Consider the following 27,749-nt stretch of genomic DNA (forward strand, 5'->3'; position numbering starts at 1 on the left):
AAATTACATGGTAATCAATAGATACAGAGTGCAAAATATGTTTCAAAAGTATGCAAAACATTTGTTTGAGGAAGTACATAACAGGCAGTGCTGTGTAATGTATGCACATTCCTGTGACTGCTACCCGTCTTCTGGCATGTTGTATAAAGGGAAGGTGATGTACGCTTACCGTTTAAAAGTCTAGGGGTTTTTTTTTTTTTTGGAAAGAAATTATAACTTTTCTTCTGTGTAAGAAATCGTAGTCTGCCTCGACCTAGAGTCTTATCAACAGCAATCTTTTGAACAGTAGTGTAAACTCAAAACTATGCGTGGATGAACATTCAACCATGTGATGCAACTTTATATATCATTTTTGCATATAAAGTGAGATATAACTGAGAAATGTTGTGGCATCACATCAGCATTGTGTCCCGTTAACAACATACAGGGAGCACTGGACTATGTAATCACACACAGCATGGTTTCAAAAGATAACACTAATGATCATTTAAAAGGAACGCAATCCATTTCATGCCATTTCTACAGTTCACCATTAAGTGGACATCTTACAGCAAAGAGCTTTTCTGTTAAAAGTGTCTTTGAGAACACTCATTATACCGTAAGTTACCCATTACAACATTGATTTCATTCAAATTGTGGTTATAATTTACTTCACCAAAAAACAGACTGTCCACTTTCTACAGAATTCATGAACAGTGTCATAACAGATTCACTTTATTGTATGATCTTGTTAAACAATGCCAAGTATGTCTTACATATACAAACGATATTACAAAAAAAAAAGAGGCCACAAAAAATTAACCATATTGTCCAACTGATAAAAGCAGTTTTGAATACTTGAAACTACAGTATCATCATACTTGTATTAAGCTGCCAGAAAAATAAAAATACCAACAATGACCACCTAAAAGTCATCTTCTCTTTTAAAGAAACTTTTCTAGTGCAACTACAACAGAGGTTGATGTGACATTATCAATCATATGTGACTATGTGGTATATTTCAGGACCTTACTATTCATTGCAATGCTCCTCTGATGTGAGATTAGAGTGAATGAGAAGCTTGGTCATGTTAGGGCTGTGACTGTGAGGCACTATGATCGTCATCGTCTGGCGGGCAGTCAACAAAGTCTGCCAGCATGGAAGCCATTGCCTCATCATCTTTCTGGAAAAGAATTTGAGAAAGAGGAGAGAGTGAGCTTGAGGGAATGTGCCGGAGAAAAAAGGCTCAGAATAAGCAACAATTAGTGTCAGCACATGTTTACATTACCATAATAAACAGTACAAGTCACAAGTAAACTACCCACAAAAGATATAAACAGTACAAGCAACAAGTAAAGTACACACAAGCAATATTACTGCAAGACATACAAGGCAGTCTCATTTGATTTGGCTTCCTCAACTGTTTAAACAACAAATCCAAACTGAGGACAGAAGCATACTCTACACTAGTGTTGTCACGATAGCAAAATTATGACTTCGATACGATACCTGGCTAAAATATCTCGATATACCAATACTGAATCAATACCATAGCAAAAATGTTTTAAATAAAACAAATGTGAAACTAATTGAATAATATGACTTAACATTAAATGTATTGATTTAACATTAACATTATGATTTAAAATGTATTGTTTAAAAAAAAAAAAAAAAAACTCACTTGACCGGCGTGTTTATTCCCTGATTTTTGACCATTCCCTTCCTATTATTAAAAAAATAAAATAATAATTATTACATGCAAGTGTGAACGTCCTTACAGAGATGTTTGCAACAAATCACATTGGCTAACCTTTCACAATTCTGAACTGTTTTGGATAGCAGTGGGTGATGTGACATCTTATTTCATGACATGAGTAATTCAACTTATTTTTTAAATGTAATATTCAGATAGACTACAGTAGGCCTATATAACTACAGCAATCAAGTAAGAAATGAAATAAATGTTTAGTCTTTACTCTATAAATTAACTATACACTCACTGATTCTTAATAAAGATATTGCAGTTATTTAGTCAAGCAGTGGGTGATTGAACAGACCACAGCAGGTTTATTAGGCTGCTATCACTTTAAGAGCTGCACGATACCAATACATTGGAACACATTTGATTTCTTTTTCAATTGTTTATGTCCACTAAACGCATACCTGAATTTGTTTACGTGAATACTCGCCATGATGTGCATTTTAATATATTTTTGACTATTCAAGCACAATAATCCACAAAAGAGAACTGAATTCACACTTGAATGCTGTCTGAGAGGCACCTTTATGTGCGCATTGAGATTTTTTTTCGTGGCTTAGCGCGTTTAACACTTTAACATCAAAAACGTGTTTTTTTTTCTTCTTATGCATACTTCAAATGCACTGCAAACGCACAGTGCTGTTGTGCATACTCTGTGTGTTCATGCGCAAACCTCAATACTCAAGGAGATGCAGTTACTAGGAAATGTTGCCATTTAACAGCTATTATTGAGGCAACTGTCCTTTGCAGCAATGCTGAGAACGCAACATTAGGGTTTCTCTGTCTTTTAAGCTATTAAAAAGTTTGGAGTTTTAATAGAAGTCTCTTTTACGCTCACCAAGGATGCATTTATTTGATCAAAATACAGTAAAAACAGTAATATTGTGAAATATTACCATTACAATAATTATTTTCTATTTTAATATATTTTGCAATTTAATTTATTCCTGTGATGGCAAAGCTGAATCTTCAGTGATTTCTGAAGGACCATGTGACATTCTAATATTTTGATTTGGTGCTCAAGAAATAATTCTTATCATCACCCATGTTGAAAACAGTTGAAACTGACCCCAAACTTTTGAACGGTAGTGTACAAAATTGTATATATAGAATTATAAAAAAATAAAAAAAGACAAATCACATTAATAATAATAAAATAAAACGGATTGCTACAATTACTAATCATTTTAATACTACCAACAACAACTAGTGTACCAGTTATTACAACTAGCCTACTACTATTAATTATTTTATATGTATTCATAAACATTTTGGTATTTTCAAAACGTTAGTGGGGTACGAAATTAACACCCGCTCCCTACCACATTTAAATGGTGCGTAACATTTGATAATGTTCTGTGCTCTTTAAGGCAAACTGATGACATTGCATTTTGATGCACTATGTACAATAATAATATTTCACGAGTTCGTTTGCCCTGTCTTTTTTCTTTTTTCTTAAAGCCGAGTTCAAAACTTTGATTAAAACGCAGTGCTTGTCACAGTCACTTTTTTTACCCAGCCGTCCAATGACAGTGGAGGAGGGGCGGGAAAAATACTACACCGACCAACCATCCTACTTGTACAATGACTGAACAATGGAGAAGGTAATTATGCTGGTTACTGCATTTTTATATTCAGTAATATTCTTCAAAATGAGATACTAGTAACACATTACTGCAGTGGATATTCCACATCACAGCAACCAAACATCTCAGCTGGAAAAACACTGCACCTTCAAAGTGCTCTCAAGGGCCACCAGCTGGCTGTTTTCAGACGAGCACCAGGCATTTCTTCAGCTGGCTTTCGCATTTATGCAATATATTGGAGCCAAACTTGAGAAGAGAGTCCAGAAAATTCTGCAGCGTTCATGGACACGTAATTTGCGTAGTTTTAATTCATAGGTGGGGTTTATGCAAATTGTGGATGAGCGTCCCGATTTACGAATGATTGGAATTCATTAACATACATGTTTAACTATCAAATCTGATGTTTACAAAGCATTTGTGAAAACAGAGGAGAGTTTTTCAGGAAGGTCCGTATTACATGCAAATTTACTCATTTAAGAATGTTGCATGAATGAGGCGCAATGTGCGTTTTGAGTCTAAGAGAAAGAAATCTGGACCAAGGTTAGATGGATATTACTCCGTTACCTTTTTCTTTTCAATGCCTTGTTCAGAAGACTCTCCTTCCTCACGATCCCCCATTTTCCTCTTCGTTCCTCTTGCATCTGCATCATCTCCCTGTTCCCCGCTCTCTTTCTCTTCCTCAATGGTCTCATCTGCACTCTGTAACACCTCCTGCTCTGTTGTGGATGGTGCGCTCTGATTGGTTTTGTCTTCGGGCTGTAATTCCGTTTCTTGCTCTTGAACTTGGCCCTCTACAGTCAATTCTTGACCCTGTTGTGATGGGCCAGCTTCTTCTTCGGGATCTTCTGGCCTTGCCACTTCCTGCTCACATGTTCTCACTTCAGGTTCAACCGCCTCCACTATGGTATCCTCTTCAAGGCCCTCTGCATCTCCACCAATTACAAGAGTCTCTATTTGTTGCTTGCCAACCACAGCTTCATTTCTCTCAACCGCTCCAATGTTCTCAATTTCCTCCACGGTGCCCTTCTCCTTGATCCTGTCATCTGCATAGACACTCCTCACACCCTCCATCTCCTCGATCCCTGCTTCTACTTCTCGTTCTCTCTCCATGCAGAACATTTCCATCCCTTGCTGCTCCTCCGCCGCAAACATGACTTCTGCCTCCTCGTCGCCCATCATGCCTCTGTCATCGTCTCCCTCCAACGGCTGGATCTCCTCACTCTCCTCTTCGTCCTCATCCTCCCCCTCTTCATCTTCATAGTCCTCAAAGTCCTCTGCCTCACAGTACTCGTCATCCATGAAGTCGCTGCCTTCCTCTTCCTCCTCTTCGTCCTCCAGACCCTCCTCCTCTTCTTCCTCCTCTCCCAATTCTTCATCCTCCTCCAGCTCCTCTTCCTCATCCTCTTCGTCATCCGAGCTGTTGATGTTGATGACATTCTGGTCCACGTCGTTGCCTGGAGGCTGCGGTTGGAGCTGACGGCTGGTCTGAGCGATTTGGTTCTGAAGCTGCATCTGTAAAGACAAGCCCAGTGTTGGTGGCTGCCCACCTGGAGAATTTTGCATCAACATCTGTTGAAGTTGTGGACCACCAGTCAGTGAATCCACAAGACCAGCAGGTGATGCTGAGAGTGAAGCAGTAGTTGAGTTCAGAGGAGGCACCAGAGAGACAAGCTGGGCCGTCTGGCTTGGTCCAGGGAAAGAGTTAATGTTATTAACGTTAGCTGGCAGAATCTGATGGGGAATGGAGGTGGGCAGCTCGTTAGTTAGCGAGGTGTCAACCGATCCAACCTCTCCCACTACTGGGACGGATGGCTGCAGGCCACCTACCACAGATACCGGTGGCTGGGACAACGATTGTGCATTTGCCGCTCCATCTTGCATCTCTATCATCATACCAGCTGGCATAATAACAACACTATCATCGGAATCACTCTCCAAAGAGATCTCCACATCTTCTGGCTCTTCTTTGTCGTAGCGGACAAAAACTTGTCGTTGGCTTTCAGGGGCTCCGAGGCCTGCCAGATCACCCGGTTGGGACGGAGAGAGCAGCAGGTCACCTGGGCTGGCCGTAGTGCCTGCTGGAGTTGGAAGAACCGGGGGAGCCAAAGGTAGATGGTTCTCCAGAGAGCCAAGGAGGGTAGCAGGGCCTAAGCCCATGGGATGCCTGGCAGGGAAAGGAGGCCCTGTTGTGGCTCCACCAAGAAGGGTAGGGATGGTTAGTGAGGGGTTTTGGCCAGAGGCAAGGACAGGGGCAGATGCAGTTGATTTGAGAGTTAAAGGGGTGAGAGGGAGAGAGATTGAGGGTGTGCGAGGATGAATAAGAGTGTTGCATATGGTCAGAGCCTCAGCACAGAATGAAGATACCTGCAGGAATACACAGAGAGAGAAAACAAACAGGAAATGTCAGTGGTCACATTTTCCGAGGTCAGTACAAATTTGACTATGCCAACAGATAATGAATAAAACCATTGTTCAAAGAGTAACAGTAACTGAGAAGGAATACCCCATCTAAAAACAAAAATTCTCTCGTTTACTTACATTAATACCATCCCAGACTTTCTTTTGTGGAACACAAATTAAGATTTTTAGAAAAACAAGTCTATATAATGCAAGTGTATGGGACCTCCAAAGTTATTTGTGTTCCACAGCAGAAACAAAGTCAAATATCTGGGATTGCATGATGGAGAGTAAATAAATATAAATTTTGGGGTATCTATGGGCAAATTATTTATATTATTATTATTATTATTATTATTATCATCATCATCACCCACAGATACCCCACAATTAATATTCTGTTATTTACTCATCCCCCTATTTTGTGTCCTGCAGAGGAGAGTAAATCAAACCAGTTTTGAACAAAATGAGGGTGAATAAATGAAGACAGAACTTTCCCTTTTTTTTGGCTGAACTATCCTTTTTAAACAGAGTACATGTTAGACAGATATGGAGAAATCTGATAACTGTGTGATGAACCACAGACAGAGGCAGGTCTATGCCAGGGCCAGGATCTTTTGGCAGTTTCTATTCTAGTGTTAAAATAGGCTAAATTTAGCCTCGGAAACAATAAAAGAACCAGTTTGCCAGGCGTAATGTTTCTTTTTAACATCTCACTACTTTCTGTACACCTTTGTAAATATGAAACACTGTCTCCAGTTACAGTCTCTTGCGTCATTAGAAGCAAATAGCCACTACACCACCCAAAATGAGCATTCACAGTGAAAGCAAACAGCCACATAAGAGGACAAATACACTTTCTGTCAAAATGAATGTTGCTGTACGTCAGTCATTGTATACTTTAAGACTTCTTTTAAAAAACATGTTTGCGTGCTCAAACAGGTTTGGTTAATATGTCATTAAATAGTTTAAACTGGAAAGTACACAAAGGGCTTGATTTTGGTACAGTGATTTTACAAATTAAGGTTTTAAGATGAATAGAACCTGTCAAAAGTTTGGAAACATTCAAGTTTGTTCATGCTTTTGAAGGTATCTTATGCTCACCAAGGCTGCATTTATTTAATCAAAAATACAGTAAAAACAGTAATATTGTGAAATACTATTACAACTTAAAATTATTGTTTTCTATTTTAATAAAAAAAATATATATTTTTTTTAAATTTAATTTATATATATATATATATATATATATATATATATATATATATATATATATATATATATATATATATATATATATATATATATATATATATATATATATTATATTATATATTCCTGTGATGGCAAAGCTGAATAGCTCCAGTACTCCAGTCTTCAGTGTCACATGATCCTTCAAAAATCATCTAATATGGGATTTGCTGCAGTTTTTGCTGCTCAACATTTTGTAACAATAATACTATTCAAACATATGTGGTAAGATTAAAAAAAGAGAGAAATTAATACTTTTATTCATCAAGGATGTATTAAATTGATCAAAGGTGACAGTGAAGACACTTATAATGTTACAAAAGCTTTATATTTAATGAATGTTTTAATAAATTTAATAAAATGTAAATAAATGCTGTTCATTGAATGTTATAGTCAAAGAATCCTGAAAAAAAGTAGCATTTTCACAAAAATTAAGCAGCACAACTTTCAACATTGATAATAAAAGAAAAGTTACTTGAGCACCAAATCATCATAGAGAATGATTTCTGAAGGATCATGGGACACTGAAGACTGGAGTAATGATGCTGAAAATCCAGCTTAACAATCACAGGAGTAAATAACATTTTAAAATATATTTAAATAGAAAAGTTCTTTTAAATAGTTCTTACTGTATTTTTGATTAAATAAATGCAACTTTTCATTACGAATCATGAACGAACAAACATTTTCTAGATTTAGATGAATAAATCCTGTAAATGATAATGTCTACATATACTAATACATTCAACATTAAGTTGTATAAATTAACATTAATATATTATGAACAAACATTAACATTGAACAATAGCATATTTATAAATAATTAACCTATATTAGGAAATGTTGTAGAATGTTTTTCATTGTTAGTTCATGATACTTAAACCTTATTGTAAAGTGTTCCTTAAATACCCTGTTCAATGTCAACACTGATTACACAAACCTCTAATTACAACACGTATTTACTCAACCCTGTGGCCCTTTTCAGTGCTTCTGCTTTCATTAGCACAATGCACTAGGGAGGCACAACAATGATGTGAAACTAGCTGAAAAATACTGTAAATCAGCAAACAAGTGAGACTCCCTCTGGTGGATAACATTTAGATGCCAAGGAAAATTCAGGGTACAACCCTTTGTATAGCATTTTATCTTGAGTAAAGCCACTGTGTGTGTGTGTGTGTGTGTGTGTGTGTGTGTGTGTGTGTGTGTGTGTGTGTGTGTGTGTGTGTGTGTGTGTGTGTGTGTGTAAGCACTAAAAAGTAATATGTTTGCTACATAAGCTGGTAAACTATAATTTGTATTCTCAAAATGTGTTTGGACAATTAAGGCACAAATATTTAGATGTATGTGTGTTATATAGCAAAATACCAAAACAAGTGGCATTTGTATTTTTTTAATAAATAAGTAAATAAATAGCTATTTATGTGCTATAAATATATAGCATAAGTACACTTTTCATTAAAAAGTTTGAAATTTGTTAGATTTCAAAATATGTTTCAAATACATTGTTCAAAATGCAGACAAAAAGTATTGGACACTTTCTGATGTTTCCTGACCGTGGGGGGGGTATGGGCTCAATGTCACGGTTATTATATTGTCTGCAATATTTGCTTTTTATTTATTAAATACATGCAGTTGGTTGATAAAACATTTATTACAATTAAGATACAATTTGTACAAAATGAAATTCGCTTTAAAGAAAAACTTTCTACAAAGCAAAACTTACTGAAGTGGTAAAAATCATGTCTGACGATTTACAAAACAAAACTTCATTAAGTGGTAAAAACCATGTCTCCCGATATATTGCGCATCTTATGATCCTATCTTTTATTACAATTGTTTTTGAGCTAAAATGTAATATACAGTGTGTATATAGCCTATATGATGTGTATGTTTCTTTTATCAAACATGTTTGGGGCCAGTCAAGGGGTAATTAAACTGCACGATCAGTTATCGGTAATGATATGTTGTTTATTGCAAATGTTTATTGCTAATGTTTATTATTGCAAATGTTTTTCATTTGTTTAATAAATCTCATAATGATGGCACATCACTATATCATAGTCATAGCTTTTATTTCTATCTCAAATGATTAGCGGTCGGTCAGGGGGTACTTGGCAAAGAATCAAATACAGTTGGAGACGACGTAGACCATTAATAATAGACTGTAACAATTGTTTTTAATTAGTATTTAAACATTCTCTATGATAAAAAAAATGTTTGTAAAAAATATTTTAACACGGTTTTGGTGGTTATAGAGTTCTAATGACGGTGTCCAACTATAACCGTCGGCCTCACGGTTATATAATAACCGTCACACCCCTATCTGGACTTAAAATCAAATCACACACAACGCTTCAATGGACATGGTTTTCTGTAGACTACAAGATTACCACTTTCAACCCCAAGTTTTGACCAAGGATGTTCACTCACCATGATGTTGCGATCTCGCCGGCCGTGGCTGAAGATGGAAACCGCGCAGGATAGGGAAGGAGGCCAGCGGGGAGAGGGCACCAGCACAAGTGCCAGTAAGAGGCGGTAGAGCTCTCGGCGAGGGGTAGGGCTGCCATACTGTCCACTGACAGCACCGACCTCCAGCAAACAGTGAGCCTGCTGCTGCAGACGCACACACAGAGGCACCACCAGGTCTTGGATCCTCTAACAAGGGAGGGCGTGTTTAGAAGAACAACGTAAAACACACTTTTACGTACTTGTATGCAACATAAAAAGACATTAATACCCAAGCACGAACAAATTGTAATGAACAAACCTTATGCAGATCTTCCTTTAACAAAGTTCCACTGGTCAAAATGATCTGTCTTAATGCTGTAAGGGAATCATTCTTCATCAGCAAATGTTGTTTATTTCAACCAATAAAACTCGAAATTTACTGATCCTTCATGAGCGCTCACCCCGTAGAGCGGCAACGCATGTGTCTTGATTGGCTAGCACATCTCCTTTCCTCTGCAGTGACATTCCTTCTCCTATTCCCTTAGTCCGACGAGGACCTGACTTGCTAGCAGAACCAATCAGGTCAGTCATTGATGACTGTTGTCCAGAACGAAGCTAGACAGCAGAAGACAGAACCGTTGGAGAAAGAAATAGAACTACTTCAAGCAGGGCTATAATTTAATGTATTAATTCAGTTTCTAAAACTCAATGACAAAATAAGCAAAGATGGCCATCAGACACATTTGTGGGCGATGTTTTATGTAACAATTTACTACAAATTTAAAATATAATATGGCGATATGGTGTTCAAGAAACATTTATTTTCAATGTTAAAAAAACATTGTGCTGCTTTATATTTTTGCAAACCGTGAAACGGTGATACTTTTTTTTTTTTTTTTTCATGATTCTTTGATAAATAGAAAGTTAAACCACTTATATGAAATAGAAATGTTACTGTCACTTGATGAATTTAACGCATCCTTTCTTGTTAAGAACAATATCAGTATCGTTTTCGTTAGTTATTGTCCTTTTTGTTAATGGGCCTTGATTGTTACTAATTACATACTTATGGTGTTTGATACAAACACCCTTAATCTTACCTTGACTGCTTCTGATCCTGGCGTGATGTCACCCATCAGATGAGTGAACAGTAACTCTGTGTGGGACGGGCTTCCCTGAAGCAGAGAGACACCCCCTACTCTTACCCACAGTTCTATGATACGGTACACGGCCACTCGCACTGCACTATGGGCAAAATATAACATCATATAAGTTACAAGCTTGAACACTTGACTAAAATAACAATGAGTAAACATACTTTGTGCTTCAATAACATAGAAACACACTGACGTGGTAAATTATGTCTTCAATGAAATGTGCTGAAGTGTTCAAGAGGAAGCATTTAAGATTTGTTTGTAATGGATGTACAAATAGTATAGTCTCATCTGACCACTTATTACAAGGCATAAAACAGTTTCATATTTCTGGTCATCAATGGTGTTTCCGTAATACCTGTAAGCTCTTTGCTGGCCCAGACTAGCCTCAGGCAGAGGCGTCCATGCAGACAGAGATTGTGAGAAAAGCCTCGTGAGCACACTGCTATACTGGACCAGTCCACCACCCACACTGTACCAAAAAAACATGAAATGAATACTTCAGCTACTCTTGGACACAAATAATTAACCAGCAACCACTGACACATAATTCATTAAAGGGGGGGGTGAAATGCTATTTCATGCATACTGAGTTTTTTACACTGGTAAAGAGTTGGATTCCCATGCTAAACATGGACAAAGTTTCAAAAACTAAGTTGTACGTTTGAAGGAGTACTTCCGGTTTGTCACAAGTTTCGGAAAGTTTTTTTCGAGTATGGCTCTGTCTTACGTAAGATAGAGCGGAATTTCCTTATATGGGTCCTAAGGGCACTTCTCCGGTAAGATCGCGGGCGCGCGCGCACTCGTAGACTAGAGCAAGAGAGTGAAAGCAGTTCGCCATCAAAGCGCCCTGCCCGGCTTTTGGGAAGTCAATGTCACCAAAGAAGTGTGTTTTTGGTTGCCAGGGCAAGACAACCCTGCACAGATTCCCAAAGAACCCAGCGTTAAGGAACCCGTGGATGGAGTTTGTTTTCCTGAGCATAAACGGAGTTGTGTAAGACTGTTGTTCCCTGCATTTCGACGATGATTGTTTTATAAACAAAGATCGACGGATTTGCAGATCATCTAATGCTTAAAGGGATACTTCACCTCTGGGAAGATGAATGTGTATTTAAAATAGGTCATTTAAGTAGAAGAAATGTGAAGAAATTTTTGAATTTGGAGCTTTCTAGACTGAGAAAAGCCAGAAAATGTATTTTTGGCTTATGTGGATGAAAGACAACAACTCCCAGAATGCACTTGCTTCGCTGCCTTAGGAGGCCACGCCTACCGGTAAGAGTGCGCAGTTGTAAACAACAAAGCTAGCCTACGTGATGAGTTTGCGAGGGATTTAGAGATCGTCCAAAATGTCCGGGATTCGGCTTTTGCGTTCTACAGTCGCCATTCATCATGTTTACTGTGGCGAGCAGGACGAGGCTGACGGCCGCGGGAGAACAGCGCGAGGCCGGTGGCGTCATTACTGAGACGCGCCGGGTCTCGCATCTCTCACGGAAGAGCGGGAGTTTTTCTTAGCAATGGTAAAACGCACATCAACCGATCACTTGTTTAGCGTTCATGTAAACACTACGTTCAAATTCACCAATCGGAATGAATTCAGTTAGATTGAAAGGTGTGCATGTAAACAATGAATGGCGACCGCAGAAAGCAAAAGCTGAATCCCGGACATTTTGAACGATCTCGCCGGCCGGACAAGTCCGGGAAAAGGAGGATGGTTACTTACTCAGCTTTCTCCTACTATTCAGCTTTCTCCACAGAACAAGAGCCTGCTAGCTTAGCTTCCAAAGAAAGACGGCTGACACTGTGTACATTCTGTGAGTGAGATCCCACCCTCTATGGGTGGGCTGAAAACATGCGGAACAACGCCTTCTACTGGCTGTAGTCTTTAGCCTCTGGCCAGAAAATCCTCCGATGACGCAAAATGACGATTTTTGCGTCATCGGAGGATTTTTTCCAGACAAAAAATACATAAATCTCTTGTCTCAGGGGGATATGAGGGTGGAAAGCATGGTTCGAAAATACTACAGGTTTTCTACTAATACAAAGCTTAATGCTAAATCCTGAAGTAACCCTTTAAGGATCGAGCAGTCACAATGATAAAGGTTCGCGGTCGTGCGTTGGAACGGTGAGTAAAACTGTTGAACAAATGTCTCTGTGTGTTATTAGCTAGGCGGGTAAGCACAGCTAAGCTTCGCCCACACGGCCCGCCCCCAGCCGCTCGTTTTTTTCCGGAAAGACTCGGTACAGCCTATCTTTCAATTAAAAATATAATAAAACAAAAGACTTTTTGGAGATATGAAGGATGCAATATTACTCTATAGATACTCAAGATTAACAGGAGATTGAGTGAAAATGAGCATTTCACCCCCCCCTTTAATCAAAAATCAAGCAATTACACAATTCATGTAATATAATATTAAATATTCAATTTCGTTGTTGGAACTCTATAATTTAACGGTAAGTTAAATTAAATCAGTAATTGTTAGGATCTATGTTATGTTATACATTTTTTATGTTTATTTAAACAAAAACAGGCATTTAAATATGATATGCATTTAGACATGTCTCATAGTTTTAAGGACCCATCTATTTTTGTAAAGTGCCAGATGCTGGGGTGTACGTGTTGGGGACATCCTCATTTGATTTTTTTTTTTATAAAAATAGTTGTTTTCTTTTAGGATTAGGTAATATCATTTATAACTAGCTGTATATAAAAACAATACAAGTCTATTGAATGTCTTAATTTAAAAGAGTAAATGCATGTGTGCTTACGCCTTGATGAGAGCAGAGAGAAGCTCTAGAGTGTCGTTGTGTATAGACGGTAAAACCAACAGCTTCAGACAGCCCTCTCCTGTTGGACTCTGAAACAAACTCCTTCTATTAGTGTCCACATCCATGTTAAGCAAGTACAGTGAATCATATCATGAACACCGACAACAATATCATTTAGATGCATGAAAACAGAGATAGAAACGGAGTTAAAGCCTTACAATGCTCTTCGTGTTGACAGCCAAAGCTCGACACACCAAATTGAGAACATTCTGAACAGGCAGACGGACTGAAGATGCAGGATCAACACTACAAGAGGAAAGTACAATATCAATATATTAAAAACTTTTTAAAAAAAATCAGCATTTGAAATAAAACGAATTAAGCCACAGAACATTAGCACAACCTAAGAGTGTGTTTAATAGCCAGACAAACAGCCTTGTAACGGTGATGGAGCTGAAGGATCAGAAGTGGATCTACATCATCCAGGGGAGCGAAAGGGAGTTCCACACCAGGACCCTCGTACTGCACTGTCCCTTCTAAAAACAGTGAGCACAGAAATTAACAATTTTGTTTCTCTCAATACAACAAAAACACTCTGACTCCAGCAACATACCTGTTTCTGTGCCCTGGTACAACTGTCCCAGTATGCTATTGGCTGATGCTAGAAGGCCGTGCAGCTGATTGGTCCACCCCTCAGCCTTGTGCCCACCTCCTCCTCGTTCCAACACCCCACCCAGGCAGGGCAACCGGCCATAACACTCACAAGCCACCTACCAATAATGAAAAGTCAGAATTATGATGCAGAAGGTTTGATTCAACTACGGACAGTATGCTTTCATTTCCAGTATAACACTGAACAACTGGATTTAACCAACCTCTTGCACTTTAGGATTATCAGAGTCCATCTTAGAAAGGAAATACGCTCCAAGCTTATCCTGTAAGGGACAATGTTTAGCATTTTCAGATCCAAAGTAACTGCATCAAAAAAATAGATATAATCAATGGATATACTGACCCTCAGAGATCCGCAAGCCCGTGGGTAGTAGATCATACACGCCATCATTCCTTTCATAGCAGCTAGGTGGCACTATGACAAAAGGTTTGATTCCTTTGATACTTTTTGCGACACAACAAATGTAATACTCACTTCATTAAACCATATACACTATCGTTCAAAAGTTTGTTGTTTGAAAGGTTTTTTTATGCTTTTTTAAAGAAGTCTGTCATGCTCAGGATGCATTCATTTGAAACCAAAAAATAACAGTAAAACATTAATAGTGTGAAATCTTACAATTTTAAAATAACCGTTTTCTATTTTAATATATTTTATATATTATGTGATGGCAAAGCTGAATTTTCAGCAGTCATTACTCCAGTCTTCATTGATTTCTGAAGGATCATGTGACAATCTAATACAATGATTTGCTGCTCAAGAAACATTTATTATCAAGGTTGAAATCAGTTGTGCTGCATAAAATTTTACTGGAAACTGTGATAAATTTTCTTTGATGAATACAAATTTTTTTTTTAATAGAAATGTTTTGCAACATTGTCTTTACTGTCACATATGATCAATTTAATCTGTCCTTGTTGAATAAAAGTGATACTTTCTTTAAAAAAACAAACTTTTGAATAGTAGTGTACATGAGAACAATTTCCACAGTGTAAACCAGCTCGGCATGAACTAGGAAATACTGAAAGACTATGCACCTAGGTAAGCTTGATTTGTTTCAAGACTGCATTTTAAAGACCGCCCTATGGTGAAAATCAAGTTAAGTGTTGTTTATATGTCTGTGTGGTGTTTTTATTTGATTAAAGACAAACTATGCGCAAATTCATCAGTCAACAACACTATTGCCGAGTACTATTTTCCCCTTAAAACTGCAGAGTACCAAAGCACTTTAATACTCTAATACTTTAGTACTCTAATACCTAAATAGTGCATGGCAGTTGAGTCCAATATATTAGGAGTGAAAGAAATAAAATGAGAAATTCAGACACTGATGTATTACACTGCGTGAGCTGGAGCTGTCACAGAAACATCTTTGTCAAATACATTTATCCTGCACGTCACTTACTTTAGAAATAAATAGTCTAACTAACTTGTAGCTAACTTGTAGCTAACTTGTAGCTAACTTGTAGCTAACTTGTAGCTAACTTGTAGCTAACTTGTAGCTAACTTGTAGCTAACTAACTGTTATTTTAATTAAATAAATTTGATTTCCATTTTCAATGGTTAACCTATTTGTGTTCATAATTAAACAAACCACAAATCATTAAAACACATCACTCACATCAAGAATAAACACAATAAGTGTAAATGATTGTATGTACTGTATATATTTTTAATATCTTTAACTCTCCTGTCCAAGCACCTTTTAAGACAGTGAGCCAGTTTACATGCACACAATACGCTGATAACAATCAAAAACCAGTTCATTGAAAAAACCCGATTTACCCGTTTACATGCAAGTCAGTAACCTGTCAATGCAAGTAAACTGCTTTTACAAGACTGTATTAAAAAACAGGTAATTGCCCGGTGGTGATGTCAAAACGTAAGCATCGATGTATTTCACTCAGAGTATTCTATTTATTATGCAAGTTGTGGTGTTAAATAAAGCATTAAAAAAATCCAGAGTATTTCAAAATGTCCTCTCATTATATTTGAAGTTTCTACAACTGTACCATTTGTCCTTTGGCTGCACAAGATGAGAACAAATTTTTTATATTTCTTGGGTCAAGAAAAAGTCAGAGTTTGCGATGTATATCTCCTCCTCAACCACGAAACACTCGCCGTGGATGAATATGCTTATATCTGCTGTATAAGGACTCTGCTGTCACATATCAAAGAGGCGCACTTCAATAAGCCGACAGAACGCAGGTTAAGGTGCTTACATTTCAGGCGAAATCAGAGTAGTGGGAAAAGAAATCTATCTCTGAGGTTTATTCTTAAGACATTTATGACCTTACGCTGATAAAGGAAAACAGCAACGTGTCCATATAACCAACATCACGAGACCATTATAATGAGATTAATTCATTAAAGCGTTAGTTCACCCAAAAATGCAAATGCTGTCAGTACTTATTCACCCTCATGTTGTTCCAACCCGTAAGACTTTCGTTCATCCTCAGAACACAAATTAAGATATTTTTGATGAAATCTGAGAGCTGGCTCACTCCTTCATAGGCTGCAAGGTAATTTCATCTGCCAGCCCAGAAAAGTTAGTAAAGACATCGCAAAAATAGTCCAAGTGACTACAATGGCTCAACCTTAAGTTTATCAAGCGACTAGAATACTTTTTGTGCGCAAAACACCCCAAAAATAACGAATTTATTCAACTATTCATTTTCTTCCATTTGGTCCTCTGACGCGAGTTCACGAGCGCGCCACGACACGTGCGCGAAAACTGAGAAGGATGTCTGAATCGTGAGAAACCAACGAGAAAACGTAAAAGTGCCTTACCAGTGCCATAAAATGAATGGCTTACCTTTCACACTTTCCCATCAAATGATCGTGAGCGTCATCTTCTCAGTTTTCGTGCATGCGTCGTGGCGCTCTCGTGAACTCGCGTCAGAGGCCCACACAGAAGAAAATGAATAGTTGAATAAAGTAAAAGAAAAAGTATTCTCATCGCTCTCAGATTTCATCAAAAATATCTTAATTTCTGTTCTGAAGATGAACCAAAGTCCTTACGGGGTTGGAACAACATGAGGGTGAGTAATTACTGACAGAATTTTCATTTTTGGGTGAACTAACCCTTTAAAGAATACCTTCTTTCACGCTTATCAAATTCTGACATAATATTCATCCACGGCGGTTTCTCGCGACTTTTCCCTCTGTAAAATTAGGTATCACAACAGCTAGCTATCAACAACACTGATTACTGGACTAATCTGGACAGTCACGCTAAAAGCGAGTTGTTTTAATAAGGGAACTTTAAGGCTTTGTGTCCGAGGAAAACATAAAACAATGAAGTGTGTAATAATGACTGCAATCTCGTATTATTCCTGACTAAATTTCATATTATTTCTCCCTACAGTGGGAGTTCCGAGTCAACCTGAAACCAAACATTTTGACCGGTGAGTGGATTCTGACTAAATTAAACACCACTGATTGCCAACTGCATTCAAGAGAACAACTAACATGTCTGTGATTGGCTACATTGTTTCCCACTGCAAAAACACGCAAATAGAAACATTTGACGTACTCCAGAGTGCAAACACAAATACGCACTGAAACGTTAACCAAATCCATTTTACCGGGCATGCCCTTTTAATCCGCTCTTCCTATTCTTCTTCTGAATCAGTTTCGGGTTCAAACACATAGCTGAATTAAACCAATATTTCAACTTGCCATTGTGTAACATTTACTACAGTTGATCAGATAGTCCAAGCTGGTGTGATTGAGTGGAGGCGGGGACTAATTTGCATATTCATAGATCTGTGTATATACTAAATGAAACAAGGGTCTAGTAGAGTTACATTCATGCTATTTTAAGGCATGAATAAAATATAGAAAAACGTTTAAACATGTCCTTGTGATTATCAAATGTGTTTTAAGGTATAAAATTGACAACAGGGGGACTTGAACAGATTTGTGACAAGGACATGCATGCATTTTACCTCCGATTTGAGGCTGAGCAGGGAGGTCAGAATGCCCAGGATGGAGTTGAGTCCCACCTCCCTGGCCAACTCTGGCAGCTGGGACGAGTACTGCAACAAGTCCTGCAGCACACTCACAGCAAGCTGCACGGTAGGGAGAGGGGACTGCGACTGTGTGTTTGAGAAGAACAGGAGATGCATTACTAAATCATACAGAACTGAATAAAATCCGGAAAGATCTATAAAGTGGATCCAGGCAAGAGAGAAGATCAAGGCAGATGTCTGAAGATATTTCTCACCTGAATGACCTGCTGCAATGTTCGCAGCCATGAAAGGCAATGCTGCTGGAACACTTCACTTGAACTGTCCTTCACCAGCACAGACAGGAGACAGAGACCCTCAAACCTGAAACACATGTGATCAGAAAGCCATAAAGCCAAGACGAAATGGAAGTAGCAACAGATATTTTCTTCCGTATTGTTACGTACTTCTGAGAAACTTTTGAAAAGGAAAGAAATATAGGGCGGGGACAGGCTATATGTATCAGTTGTTACTCGAATGGAGACAGATTTAATACGAGCTTGCATTCTATTGTAAGAAAGAGGCAGGGTTTAAGCAGACTTCTTCAGATTTGTTTCCAACCTGCTTCAGCATGCTTGTCTGTGATTTTCAAGCAATCCTGAAGAGCTTTATTAGGTAGTTCAGATGTGTTTGATTAAAGTTAGAGCTAAACTCTAAAAAAACAGTGGGTCTCCAGGAGCAGGGTTGAAGACCTCTGCACTAAATGATTGGAGAAGACCAGCATACATTACTACAGAGAACTCTGTGGTTTCACCACAAGATTCAGGTATAAAGTTCTGATAAAAAATGGTGGTCAAAATATTGCATATATATATATATATATATATATATATATATATATATATATATATATATATATATATATATATATATATGGATGAATCATTCACAATGAAACGCATTTAGAAAACAAATGACAACTTTAATGTTTTCACAGAATGACTGGTTTCTAAATGCAGTATGGGATCACATCCTGGAGCCTCTGAATCTTAGAGAGAGAGAGAATCTTACTATTACATTAGGCAATTCTATCTAAAACGACAGGAATTCAGTACAACATGCAACACATCATTCTAAGAGGCAGTAATAAAAGTATTTCAACAAAGCTTTGATAAGAAAAGGACAGGACAGAACTGAGATAGAAGTATAATTTAAGAGACTAAGCATCAGGAGAATTCGGTCATGCATGCACATAGTGACTTTAAACGTTTATGAAAACGGCAAGGAACTGTTCTTTACTTTTGTTGACAGCTCACCTGGTCTTACTGGAGCCGAGCCGTGTATTACTGATGCCGACCAGACCACCCACAGCTCCCGTGCTCTGAAGAACGATTCAAAAACACTACCGTTAATATAAACAGACATATGCACATCTCATCGGTGTGTTTTCAAGTGAAACAGAAAGATATAGGCTAAGACTACATATGAATACAAACACTAAAGTAACGCTTCCATTTAAATAAAGGAAGCGTGCGCGCTAACAGCGTAGAGAAGACCGGCAGGAGAAACCTTTAGTCCTACCTGTGTACCGACCACTCCATGCTCACGGTAGTTTGCTAGAAGAGCGGGTAGATACTCAGGTCTGTCCTCCTTTAGGACAGACACTAGTCCTTCTGTTAAGCGTGTTATGCTGGGGCCATGCAGCCAAGCCGCTGAAGCCATCTTAGCGCCCCTGTATGACGAGAAAACTCTGCGACGAGTGTATAGTTCAGGTGACGTCAACACGTCGCGTCGGCGGCTGGTATGGAGTGCATACTTCACAAAAATGTTAACTGGTTTATAAATCTATGGTATAAATAGATACGTGTAGAACATCACAAACCATCATTTATGCATTTTTGAAAAACGTTTAAGTGACTTGCGTAATGGAGTTACAGACACACGGCAGATCAAAATATGACCCCCTCCTCCCTCCCTAAAAAAATGTTAAATAATAACATCTTCCCATCGAATTAAAATGCATTTTATTGGCTAAAATGGCATTGCTTATACAGTATTTGAATTCATGTCAATGTTTTAAAACTTCATTTATAATCAGCCCATCAAGTTTGGACACATTTGACTGAATTTATGTTTTTTTTTTTTCATATTAAAAATATGAACGTGGATTACTTGGAATGTAATTTATAGACAATTAAAATGGCATATTATCTTCTTTACAAAACAAAACTTTAAAATGTTTGAAACTGATGGGCTGGATTGGAACTTTTTCAATAAACAATCCAGGATGGACTATATTTTTGTATATTTAACTAAACAAATGTTTTAAAAAAAATTACTAAATCATAAAGAATATGTCCTTTTATAGCTTTGTGAGTCTAAACAGGTGAGGTCAGTGAACAGAGAGGTACAAATCTAGCGGCATAACTATTATGAATAAACAAGTAAAAATAGACACTTGTGTGCCAGTCTACATGAAATGTTAAACATGACAGTAACTTGTACATTAATAGACAATTTTGCTAATGCATCAGGTTCATTTTCAAGCTTTCATTAAAATAAAAATTGGATTTAAAATAACATGTCACACATTTTTTGTGTTTATAATTAATATAATTGTTCTCAACAACTGTTGACTTCAAGGTGTTTGTAGGTGTTGAGTACTGAAATTTGTTGGATAATGGGTAGCGCTAAAGTTACCGGCGCAGCTTGATTTCAGGATTCTGCACTAATGACTCAAAGTTATAAATGTAATACATTTCTATTTAAAAAAATCCCATAAAATAATGCTAAAGCATTTCATATTCTGCAGAAAAAGACAAAAACAAGACAGACACGACCTCTTCTTCAACTGAAGAGCACATAAAAAGGCACATCTAAAGCAAGTATGCACACTGGCATGGTTGTATGGGTGCTTTAAACAAAGCAATCCTTTATTTTAGAGATAGCTTTTTGTCCTTCAACGGGAGCTCCACTTTGTTCACTGCAAAATGTTACTTCCTTGTACACATTGTAACATAAGTAAATTTGCCATTGTTCAGTAGTAAACTATGTAGAATGTCATAGGAATGGGCTGATCCTGGGAGAACAAGATAAAAAGTCAAATTTCCTGGAAATCATGCTATAAATGCGATTTTAAAATAACCATCATCAAAATATTTCTGGCAGTCCAATGGTTACATCAACAGTTTCTGTGAACTAAAACAAAGAATTAGCATGTGATTTTCAACCAAACTGAGCTTAACTTACAAGCAACATTATAAATCATCACATTTTGGCAAAAAAATTTGGCAGGCACAAATAATGAGGAATTACATTGTGTGTGTGGCACATACAGAGCCTGTCCCTGTCCTCTTGTTGTATCTACAAGCTAATTTCACACTGAAGACTTGTAGCAGTGTACACATATTCTACAACTCAACATGTGGAATAGATGCTAAAATTTACAATAAGAAACCAGACACTTGTGTCCCAATGCACTTTGCCAACTATTCTTTCACTAAAAATGCCACGTCCTTAATTATTCGAGTATTGCGTGCACTATAAGTGCACAGAAAAGTGTTACTATGTAGTCTTGTATGATATGTATACATTTTACATAACTATAACATAAAAGCTGCTGAGCAAGTTTGGATGGATTAGATTACGGGTCTAGGAAAGTTGAATAAAATTAACACCAAACTCAAGTTCCCTATGGTGTTTTGGAACAGTGTATGTACTGTACAATGAAATAACATAGAACATATATCATAATTACATAGCTATTAATGCCCACTTGATATATAAGTGGGAATATGATGACAAAAAAATTAAAGGAAACAGAAAGGAAAAGGTAAAGAAAGAATGAATCACCCCTGAATCAATGGACCCTTTGCCCACCAATAATACATCGATGTCTAGATGATCCATCTAACATCAGTTTCCTCCCGTTCCTTCTCCCTCAACCATTCTAACAAATAAGCACCCTAGTGAAGTGGTTGATATGACCAGAGGCCAATTAAAAGACCACTTCACAGATGCTAAAATGGTGTGAAAAGGAGCCAAAAGACAAAGAAAGAAAGAAAGAAAGAAAGAAAGAAAGAAAGAAAGAAAGAAAGAAAGAAAGAAAGAAAGAAAGAAAGAAAGAAAGAAAGAAAGAAAGAAAGAAAGAAAGAAATGAGGCTCTGAAGATATCAGTTAGTGCTCCACTCTATCATATGGGCCCAGTGGAGCAGAGGTATAAGAGTACTGGCAGGTTGACACCCCACCCCTGTCGCCCTTCCTTACAACCTCTGCACGGTGTCGTGTGTGTGTGTGTGTGTGTGTGTGTAGGGGCCGTTAGCAGAAGTGGTCGTCCTCTTCATCTTTCATTCCCTTCAGCCTGAGCCTTGCAAAGTCCTCAAACACAAAGTCATCATCCTGTGAGAAATTACTGAAGACAAAAAGAAATGAGAGTTATGTTATGCAAACACACATAAGCAAGAGTCTCATACTATGAAAGAGACACACAGCTAACTCACTTTGTTTCAAACTCTATGAGGTTGGCGTCCACAGGGGCATCTGTCTCTGGCACAGCTGTGGAGGACACAGATTAGAAAAGAAAAAAAATTATGAAAACTGTGCAAATGGAAAAGCATGTAAACCATAATGTCCAAATCACCAAGATGATATGAAACATCTTTGATATGACTCAAAAGTATCATGTTCACAGCTAGCATGGACAATGCTAGTTTATAGACACTCATATTTTTATATACACATATTCATATATAATGATCCATAAAATGCTTAAATGTTTAATTAAAACAACTCTGCATAAATCTAACATAATAATAATAATAAAATCAATAACATAAGCATTAATAATAAAAAAAAACATACAAATGAAACAATAAATACTACTACAATTTATTATTATTATGTTGTTGTTGTTTTATTGGTATAGTCTAATGATTTAGTTATTGTCAAAAAGCAGGCAATAGAAAAACAAATACCAATTATCAGAGATTTAAAGAAATATATCAATATACTGTATATAAAAACATATTTCTATATTATTAAAATGTATTATAATAATGAATTATTTTATTGTTTTATTGTTTAAAAAAGCAGAAAAAAGCAATAATTAAAAATATTAAATATACATTTTAAAAATTTGTATCAATAATAATAATAATAATAATAATAATACACACATACACACGTAAATATGTTGACAAAATGTCAAACTTGAGATGTTACCTGACTGCGGTCTAGAGTTGGGCTGTTCGGAGGGCTTGGGGTGCATCAAGACAAAAGGCAGCTCCACTGACACATCACTAACAACAGACAACGTGTTTGGATTAAGTCTTCTGACGTTCTGTACAAATATAAAGTCTGAAGTACTTCTGTGTCAAAAGGACATACTCACCCTCCACGAGACACCACAAGCTTGACTTTAACTCTGTAGGACACCAAGATTCCCAGGACCTCCTTATTGGACACATCCTTCACTCTGTAAGCACAGGGAAACACATACTGAGCACACAGAACTGTTTGAGAGGCTCTACTAGAGTTTTTATGGACACATGGGTAGCTTAACTTCATAAGCACTAAAAACTCAAAATGTAATAAAGCTTATACTGTATGAATTGCCTTTTTTCTGGCAGCATGTAAAAACAAGCATGTGATGCACTGTCAGCTGAAGGCCACTTACATGGTACTAGAGGCCAAGTTGGTGTCTTCATGTTTTAGCTGTCCATCCAGAGCCAGACCCCTCTTCTCTCGGTTATTGCACAGTGTGGGGGTGAGTGTGTACACCTTACAGAACGTGGAACTGGGTGACACCTGGTCACTGAAGACGGCAAAAACACAAGAGAGTGAGTCTTGTGCTTCATGCATATCGGAAAAACAAGCATTGACTATATTGTGTAACAATTAGATTAATTGATTAATCTTCAGTTCTAGAAATTGGTTTTAAAAAAAAAGAAAATTGTGGCAAAATGCATTTTAGGATAATTTGAGGATTAATGGGAGGTACCGTTGATCTATAGTGAGCAGTGTTATCCTTAAGTGAAAACTATTACAATTAGTCAACTGAAATAAAATAAGATAAATATTGGATTAATAAGCTATAAATAAAATAAGCTTAAGTACTAAAAGCTCAAAAATAGTTGAGAAATATTTTAAAAATAGAAATATTAATAAAAAGTACTATAACAGTATATAATGCTAAAGCTACATTTAAGGACACCTGGTTCAGTGAGCCCTGTCAAATAATAGAGACATCTGTGTGCCGATCCATAACAACCTCAAACAGGATCATTAAGCAGCACTTCTGAGTTTTGAGAGAGAAAAACTAGTCTGACAAACCGTAAAATGTGATTTATGGGGACATAAACAATGAGATCAGGAGAACATATGGTGAGGAAAGGAAAGACAACATAAAAAAAGAGGAAAGAGGAAGAGAGATATACAAGGATCTATAGTATGCTACCCATACATGATTTGTTTTTCTGAGAGGAAGTTATAAAAGCGAACAAAGGGAAAACACCTGGGTCATTCAAGGTTGACGCTAACAAAATAGTAACTAGCCGTTGATCTCATTGTTTTCAAATGGATGAGCGCAAAAAAAAAAACAGAGCGCGGCTGACTGAACAGCTCCGGACTAGAAAAAAAGCCTAAAGAACAGCGACGGTCCTTGTTTTTGGGGGGTGAAAGAGCAGCACGGTCTCATCTTGCGGAGAGGGTGGAGAAAAGGGTCCAAGAGCCATCATCGACAACTAGGGATGGGCTCAGGGTCACGGGATCCAGAACGAACAGTTAGATATGAGACTCACCATGATGAATGTCGACCCACAGACTTGCTGTAGGTGTCGTGGGAGTGAAGAACCACATCAGTAACCTGTAGTACTGAGAGAGAACAGTCTTTGTCGTCCTATCAGCATTAAAACACTAGTGACTAAGAGGCGAGATTGGACCATCATGGGGTTGTCAGCAGCAGCATGAAGGGATCAAGGCATTTGGCATCATGTCAAACGAGGGATGCTACTGTAAAATGATTGAATAACAACTACAGAAAGGTTGAGAAGGTCACAGACCGGTCCAACTTGAAACTATTAACAAGGGAGTAACTTTTGGGTGTTTGGCAGGAAAAAGAGCAAAGCTGTACAGTGGAGAATGAACTGGAGTTTCCACGGGGCGGTTGGTCTCACAAACATGGCTTTAGCAACAACAGAGCTTGATTAAATCGGCGAGGATATGACAGAGGCACCTGTGCAGTAAACATTAAGTGCTATAAATCTGTTCTGATCACACATTTGTGAGATGCGCATTGAACACATTCCTACTTCACAGCAACTAAGGCATTGAGGAAAACAGGCTGCGCATGAAGTGATGGCATGTACAATTAGAAGTAAAACACAAAATGAGAGAGGGGAAATGATAACAGAAGAGATCTTATGAAAAGATGATGGAGGACTCAATCTGAGGGAGTTGAAGAGAGGGACAGAGAAGAGAGAGAGAGATGGAGAAAGTGGGACGGAGGGCTACTCACTCGGCTTCCACCTGAGCCACGGGACATTTGTACTGTGCGGTGCTGAACAAACAGATATCGGCATACTGTCGCACTGTGGGGAGAGAGCAGGGATACACAGCAGGGTTACCAGGGGCGGGAGGGAGCATAGATGAAACAAACACACGAGAAAATCACAGACAGGACAGCTGACATTCACACTAAACTACAGAATGAACACATCAGCACAACAGGACCTGAAGGGTAAACTTGAGAAAAGATCTAAACAGCACATACTCATGTACACCATTAAAGTCAACATGAAATTAAAATTAAATGCACTACCTTTCAAAATGTTGGGGTCAAGAAATTAATAATTTTGTTCAGTACACATAATACAGTGACTGTAAAGACATTTATAAGGTTACAAAAGATACCAATTTCAAATAAATGCTGTTCTTATGAACTCTCTAGTCTCTAAAAAAAATTCCATCACTGTATAAGAAATGTTAGATAATAAGAAATGTTTCTTGATCACCAAATCAGCATATTAGAATGATTTCTGAAGGATCATGCGACACTAAAAAATGTTTTATATTAAAAATATATAAATTCAGCATTGGTGAGCATAAGAAACTTCTTTCAAAAACAATGAAAACATCTTGTTAACCCCAAACTTTTGAATGGTAGTGTACCAGATTCTTTTTTTTTTTTTTTTTTTATATCCAGTAAATATATTTAGTAAACATTAATAGATATTAAACACCTGGTTTGACTGAGAAATGTCATTACGGAAATAAATGAAGTTGTGAGCACCATTTCATGCTAACTTTTGATACACAAACTATAACCACAGCACAGAAAAAGCAGCATTTCAGTGCAAACACACCTGTGAGCTACTAAGATATTTGAAATGATGTCACAAATGAATAATGAAATGGATTCATTGTGAAGTAAACAACATTTATCAGCAGTAAACATCTGTGAGTGCATGAGATACAAATGCAGGACAAAAGCAACAGGAAAGGAAAAGGGGAAGAGGAAAGCTAAAGGATTTAATATAGCTGATGTTAGCAATTCTAAAGGCAACTTTAAAACATAAAAACAAACACAAAAGCTAAAGCTAAAAATAACATTTAGTGTTTTTACTTGTAAGTTGTAAAGCATCGTATCATTTCCTCGAAATACATGTAATAAAAACGATTAAATGTTCACCTCACCAGAGATTTTAACTCGTTTAACTGTTTTGGTGGAGTTGTTGGTGACATGGACATTGACACTGATAGGTTCACCATGGTAGTAGAGCTGAGAAAGAGAAGGAAATCAAATACTTTTTAATAACTGTGAATTGCTTAACATAATTTGCTTAAATTGCACATTTGTTCTTTTACACACTTGACACAAACCTGCCTCCTGTTATTCACTCATTCGCTTCGGTTGAATAGTACTTGTATTGCGCAACATTTTCGCTCGCACCACTGATCTATCTAAATGGCGTTCTCATAAAGCTGCCTCTCAAACAGACTTATTTTTCATGGCTTATTGCGCTTAAATGGTCAAATACATACAAAATGATGTCAACATGCCCATCTTCAGTTTTGGAACGTAAATAGTTGTGAGAAAAACGCATGTTGTGTTGTGTAACAGTACATTGGATCCGTGCATAAGCTCTTAAAGTGACAGTAGCCTAATAAACCTGCTGCTTTCAGTAATGTTAATCAAAGAACAAAAGACAAAGAGACTCTTGTCTCTTGACTGAATAACTTTTGTAACTTTAATTGTAAGCATTCATCTGCATTTAATTTTTACAATGCACACCTTCCAGTGATTTGGAACATTTGATTACTTTAATTTCTTAGTATTTCTTAGACCTACCTGAAAAACTTAAAGCCATGTTTATTTCATTTGTCTCTTTATTCTTTTATATTTATTTGTGCTATCGTTTGCAATTTATTTATTCGTATTTTATAACTGACTGTTGTTTTTTTGAAAATGTAGTTCAACGTATATATGTATATATGACAGTTTTCCCCTTGGTATCGAAAAGCGAATATCGATATTTTTCAAGGTATCGTATCAAAGTTGAAAATTTCAGTATTGTGACAACAGTAGTTCACACCTCTTTGTCTAGCGAGGCCTCGAGGTGAAGGGAGCGGTCAGACATAAGGAAGCTGCGTGTGGTCTCCACCATTGGCTGCGGCCCAGGCTTCTCTGGAGCGTACTGCACCTTACGAATGACCAACCGCACAGAGTTCCTGTTAAGTAGAGGCCAGTTAGACACAACTTCTGCTGTACTGTCATTGCAAAGAAAG

At 37.4% G+C, this 27,749-nt stretch overlaps 2 protein-coding genes across 8 annotated transcripts in view; both read right to left on the reverse strand.

Moving 5' to 3' along the window:
• Positions 1-201: 201 nt before the first annotated feature.
• Positions 202-19,750, reverse strand: pelp1 (proline, glutamate and leucine rich protein 1). Of its 2 annotated transcripts, XM_081351561.1 has the most exons (18): positions 19,548-19,712; positions 19,283-19,347; positions 18,245-18,350; positions 17,967-18,116; positions 14,359-14,430; positions 14,219-14,278; positions 13,957-14,113; positions 13,747-13,879; positions 13,562-13,649; positions 13,344-13,432; positions 10,933-11,046; positions 10,521-10,665; positions 9,882-10,035; positions 9,740-9,795; positions 9,403-9,627; positions 3,889-5,688; positions 1,661-1,702; positions 317-1,162 (listed from the first exon to the last, which is right to left on the reverse strand). In XM_081351561.1, exons 1-18 carry the CDS (start codon positions 19,686-19,688, stop codon positions 1,070-1,072), a joined length of 3,690 nt encoding a protein of 1,229 aa, XP_081207687.1. In that variant the 5' UTR covers positions 19,689-19,712; the 3' UTR covers positions 317-1,069. The 2 variants fall into 2 exon arrangements, with proteins under 2 accessions (XP_081207688.1, XP_081207687.1); XM_081351562.1 differs by lacking the exon at positions 1,661-1,702 and having other exon boundaries at positions 202-1,162; positions 19,548-19,750.
• A 224-nt stretch (positions 19,751-19,974) lies between these two features.
• The window catches only part of arrb2b (arrestin, beta 2b), a gene marked incomplete at its 5' end in the record, with an annotated part of 42,084 nt that continues 34,309 nt past the window's right edge, over positions 19,975-27,749 (reverse strand). For all 6 annotated transcript variants that reach the window (XM_081359716.1, XM_081359717.1, XM_081359715.1 and 3 more), the window contains 8 exons: positions 19,975-22,377; positions 22,466-22,520; positions 23,187-23,263; positions 23,356-23,439; positions 23,641-23,778; positions 25,480-25,552; positions 26,658-26,742; positions 27,557-27,692. In XM_081359716.1, coding sequence (XP_081215842.1) covers positions 22,284-22,377; positions 22,466-22,520; positions 23,187-23,263; positions 23,356-23,439; positions 23,641-23,778; positions 25,480-25,552; positions 26,658-26,742; positions 27,557-27,692 — 742 coding nt within the window. In that variant the 3' untranslated portion in view covers positions 19,975-22,283. The remainder of the gene's footprint in view (positions 22,378-22,465; positions 22,521-23,186; positions 23,264-23,355; positions 23,440-23,640; positions 23,779-25,479; positions 25,553-26,657; positions 26,743-27,556; positions 27,693-27,749) is intronic.

Source organism: Scardinius erythrophthalmus (genome assembly GCF_964197995.2).
Source record: "Scardinius erythrophthalmus genome assembly, chromosome: 2".
NCBI lineage: Eukaryota > Metazoa > Chordata > Actinopteri > Cypriniformes > Leuciscidae > Scardinius > Scardinius erythrophthalmus.

Excerpts from the sequence above, each read along its gene's own strand:
- pelp1 (XM_081351561.1), bottom strand. The coding sequence starts at position 19,688 with ATGGCTTCAGCGGCTTGGCTGCATGGCCCCAGCATAACACGCTTAACA. Across the intron at positions 14,114-14,218 it reads ATAATCCTAAAGTGCAAGAG|GTGGCTTGTGAGTGTTATGG; the intron begins GTTGGTTAAATC and ends CATTATTGGTAG. Across the intron at positions 13,650-13,746 it reads GCTATTAAACACACTCTTAG|TGTTGATCCTGCATCTTCAG; the intron begins GTTGTGCTAATG and ends TTCCTCTTGTAG.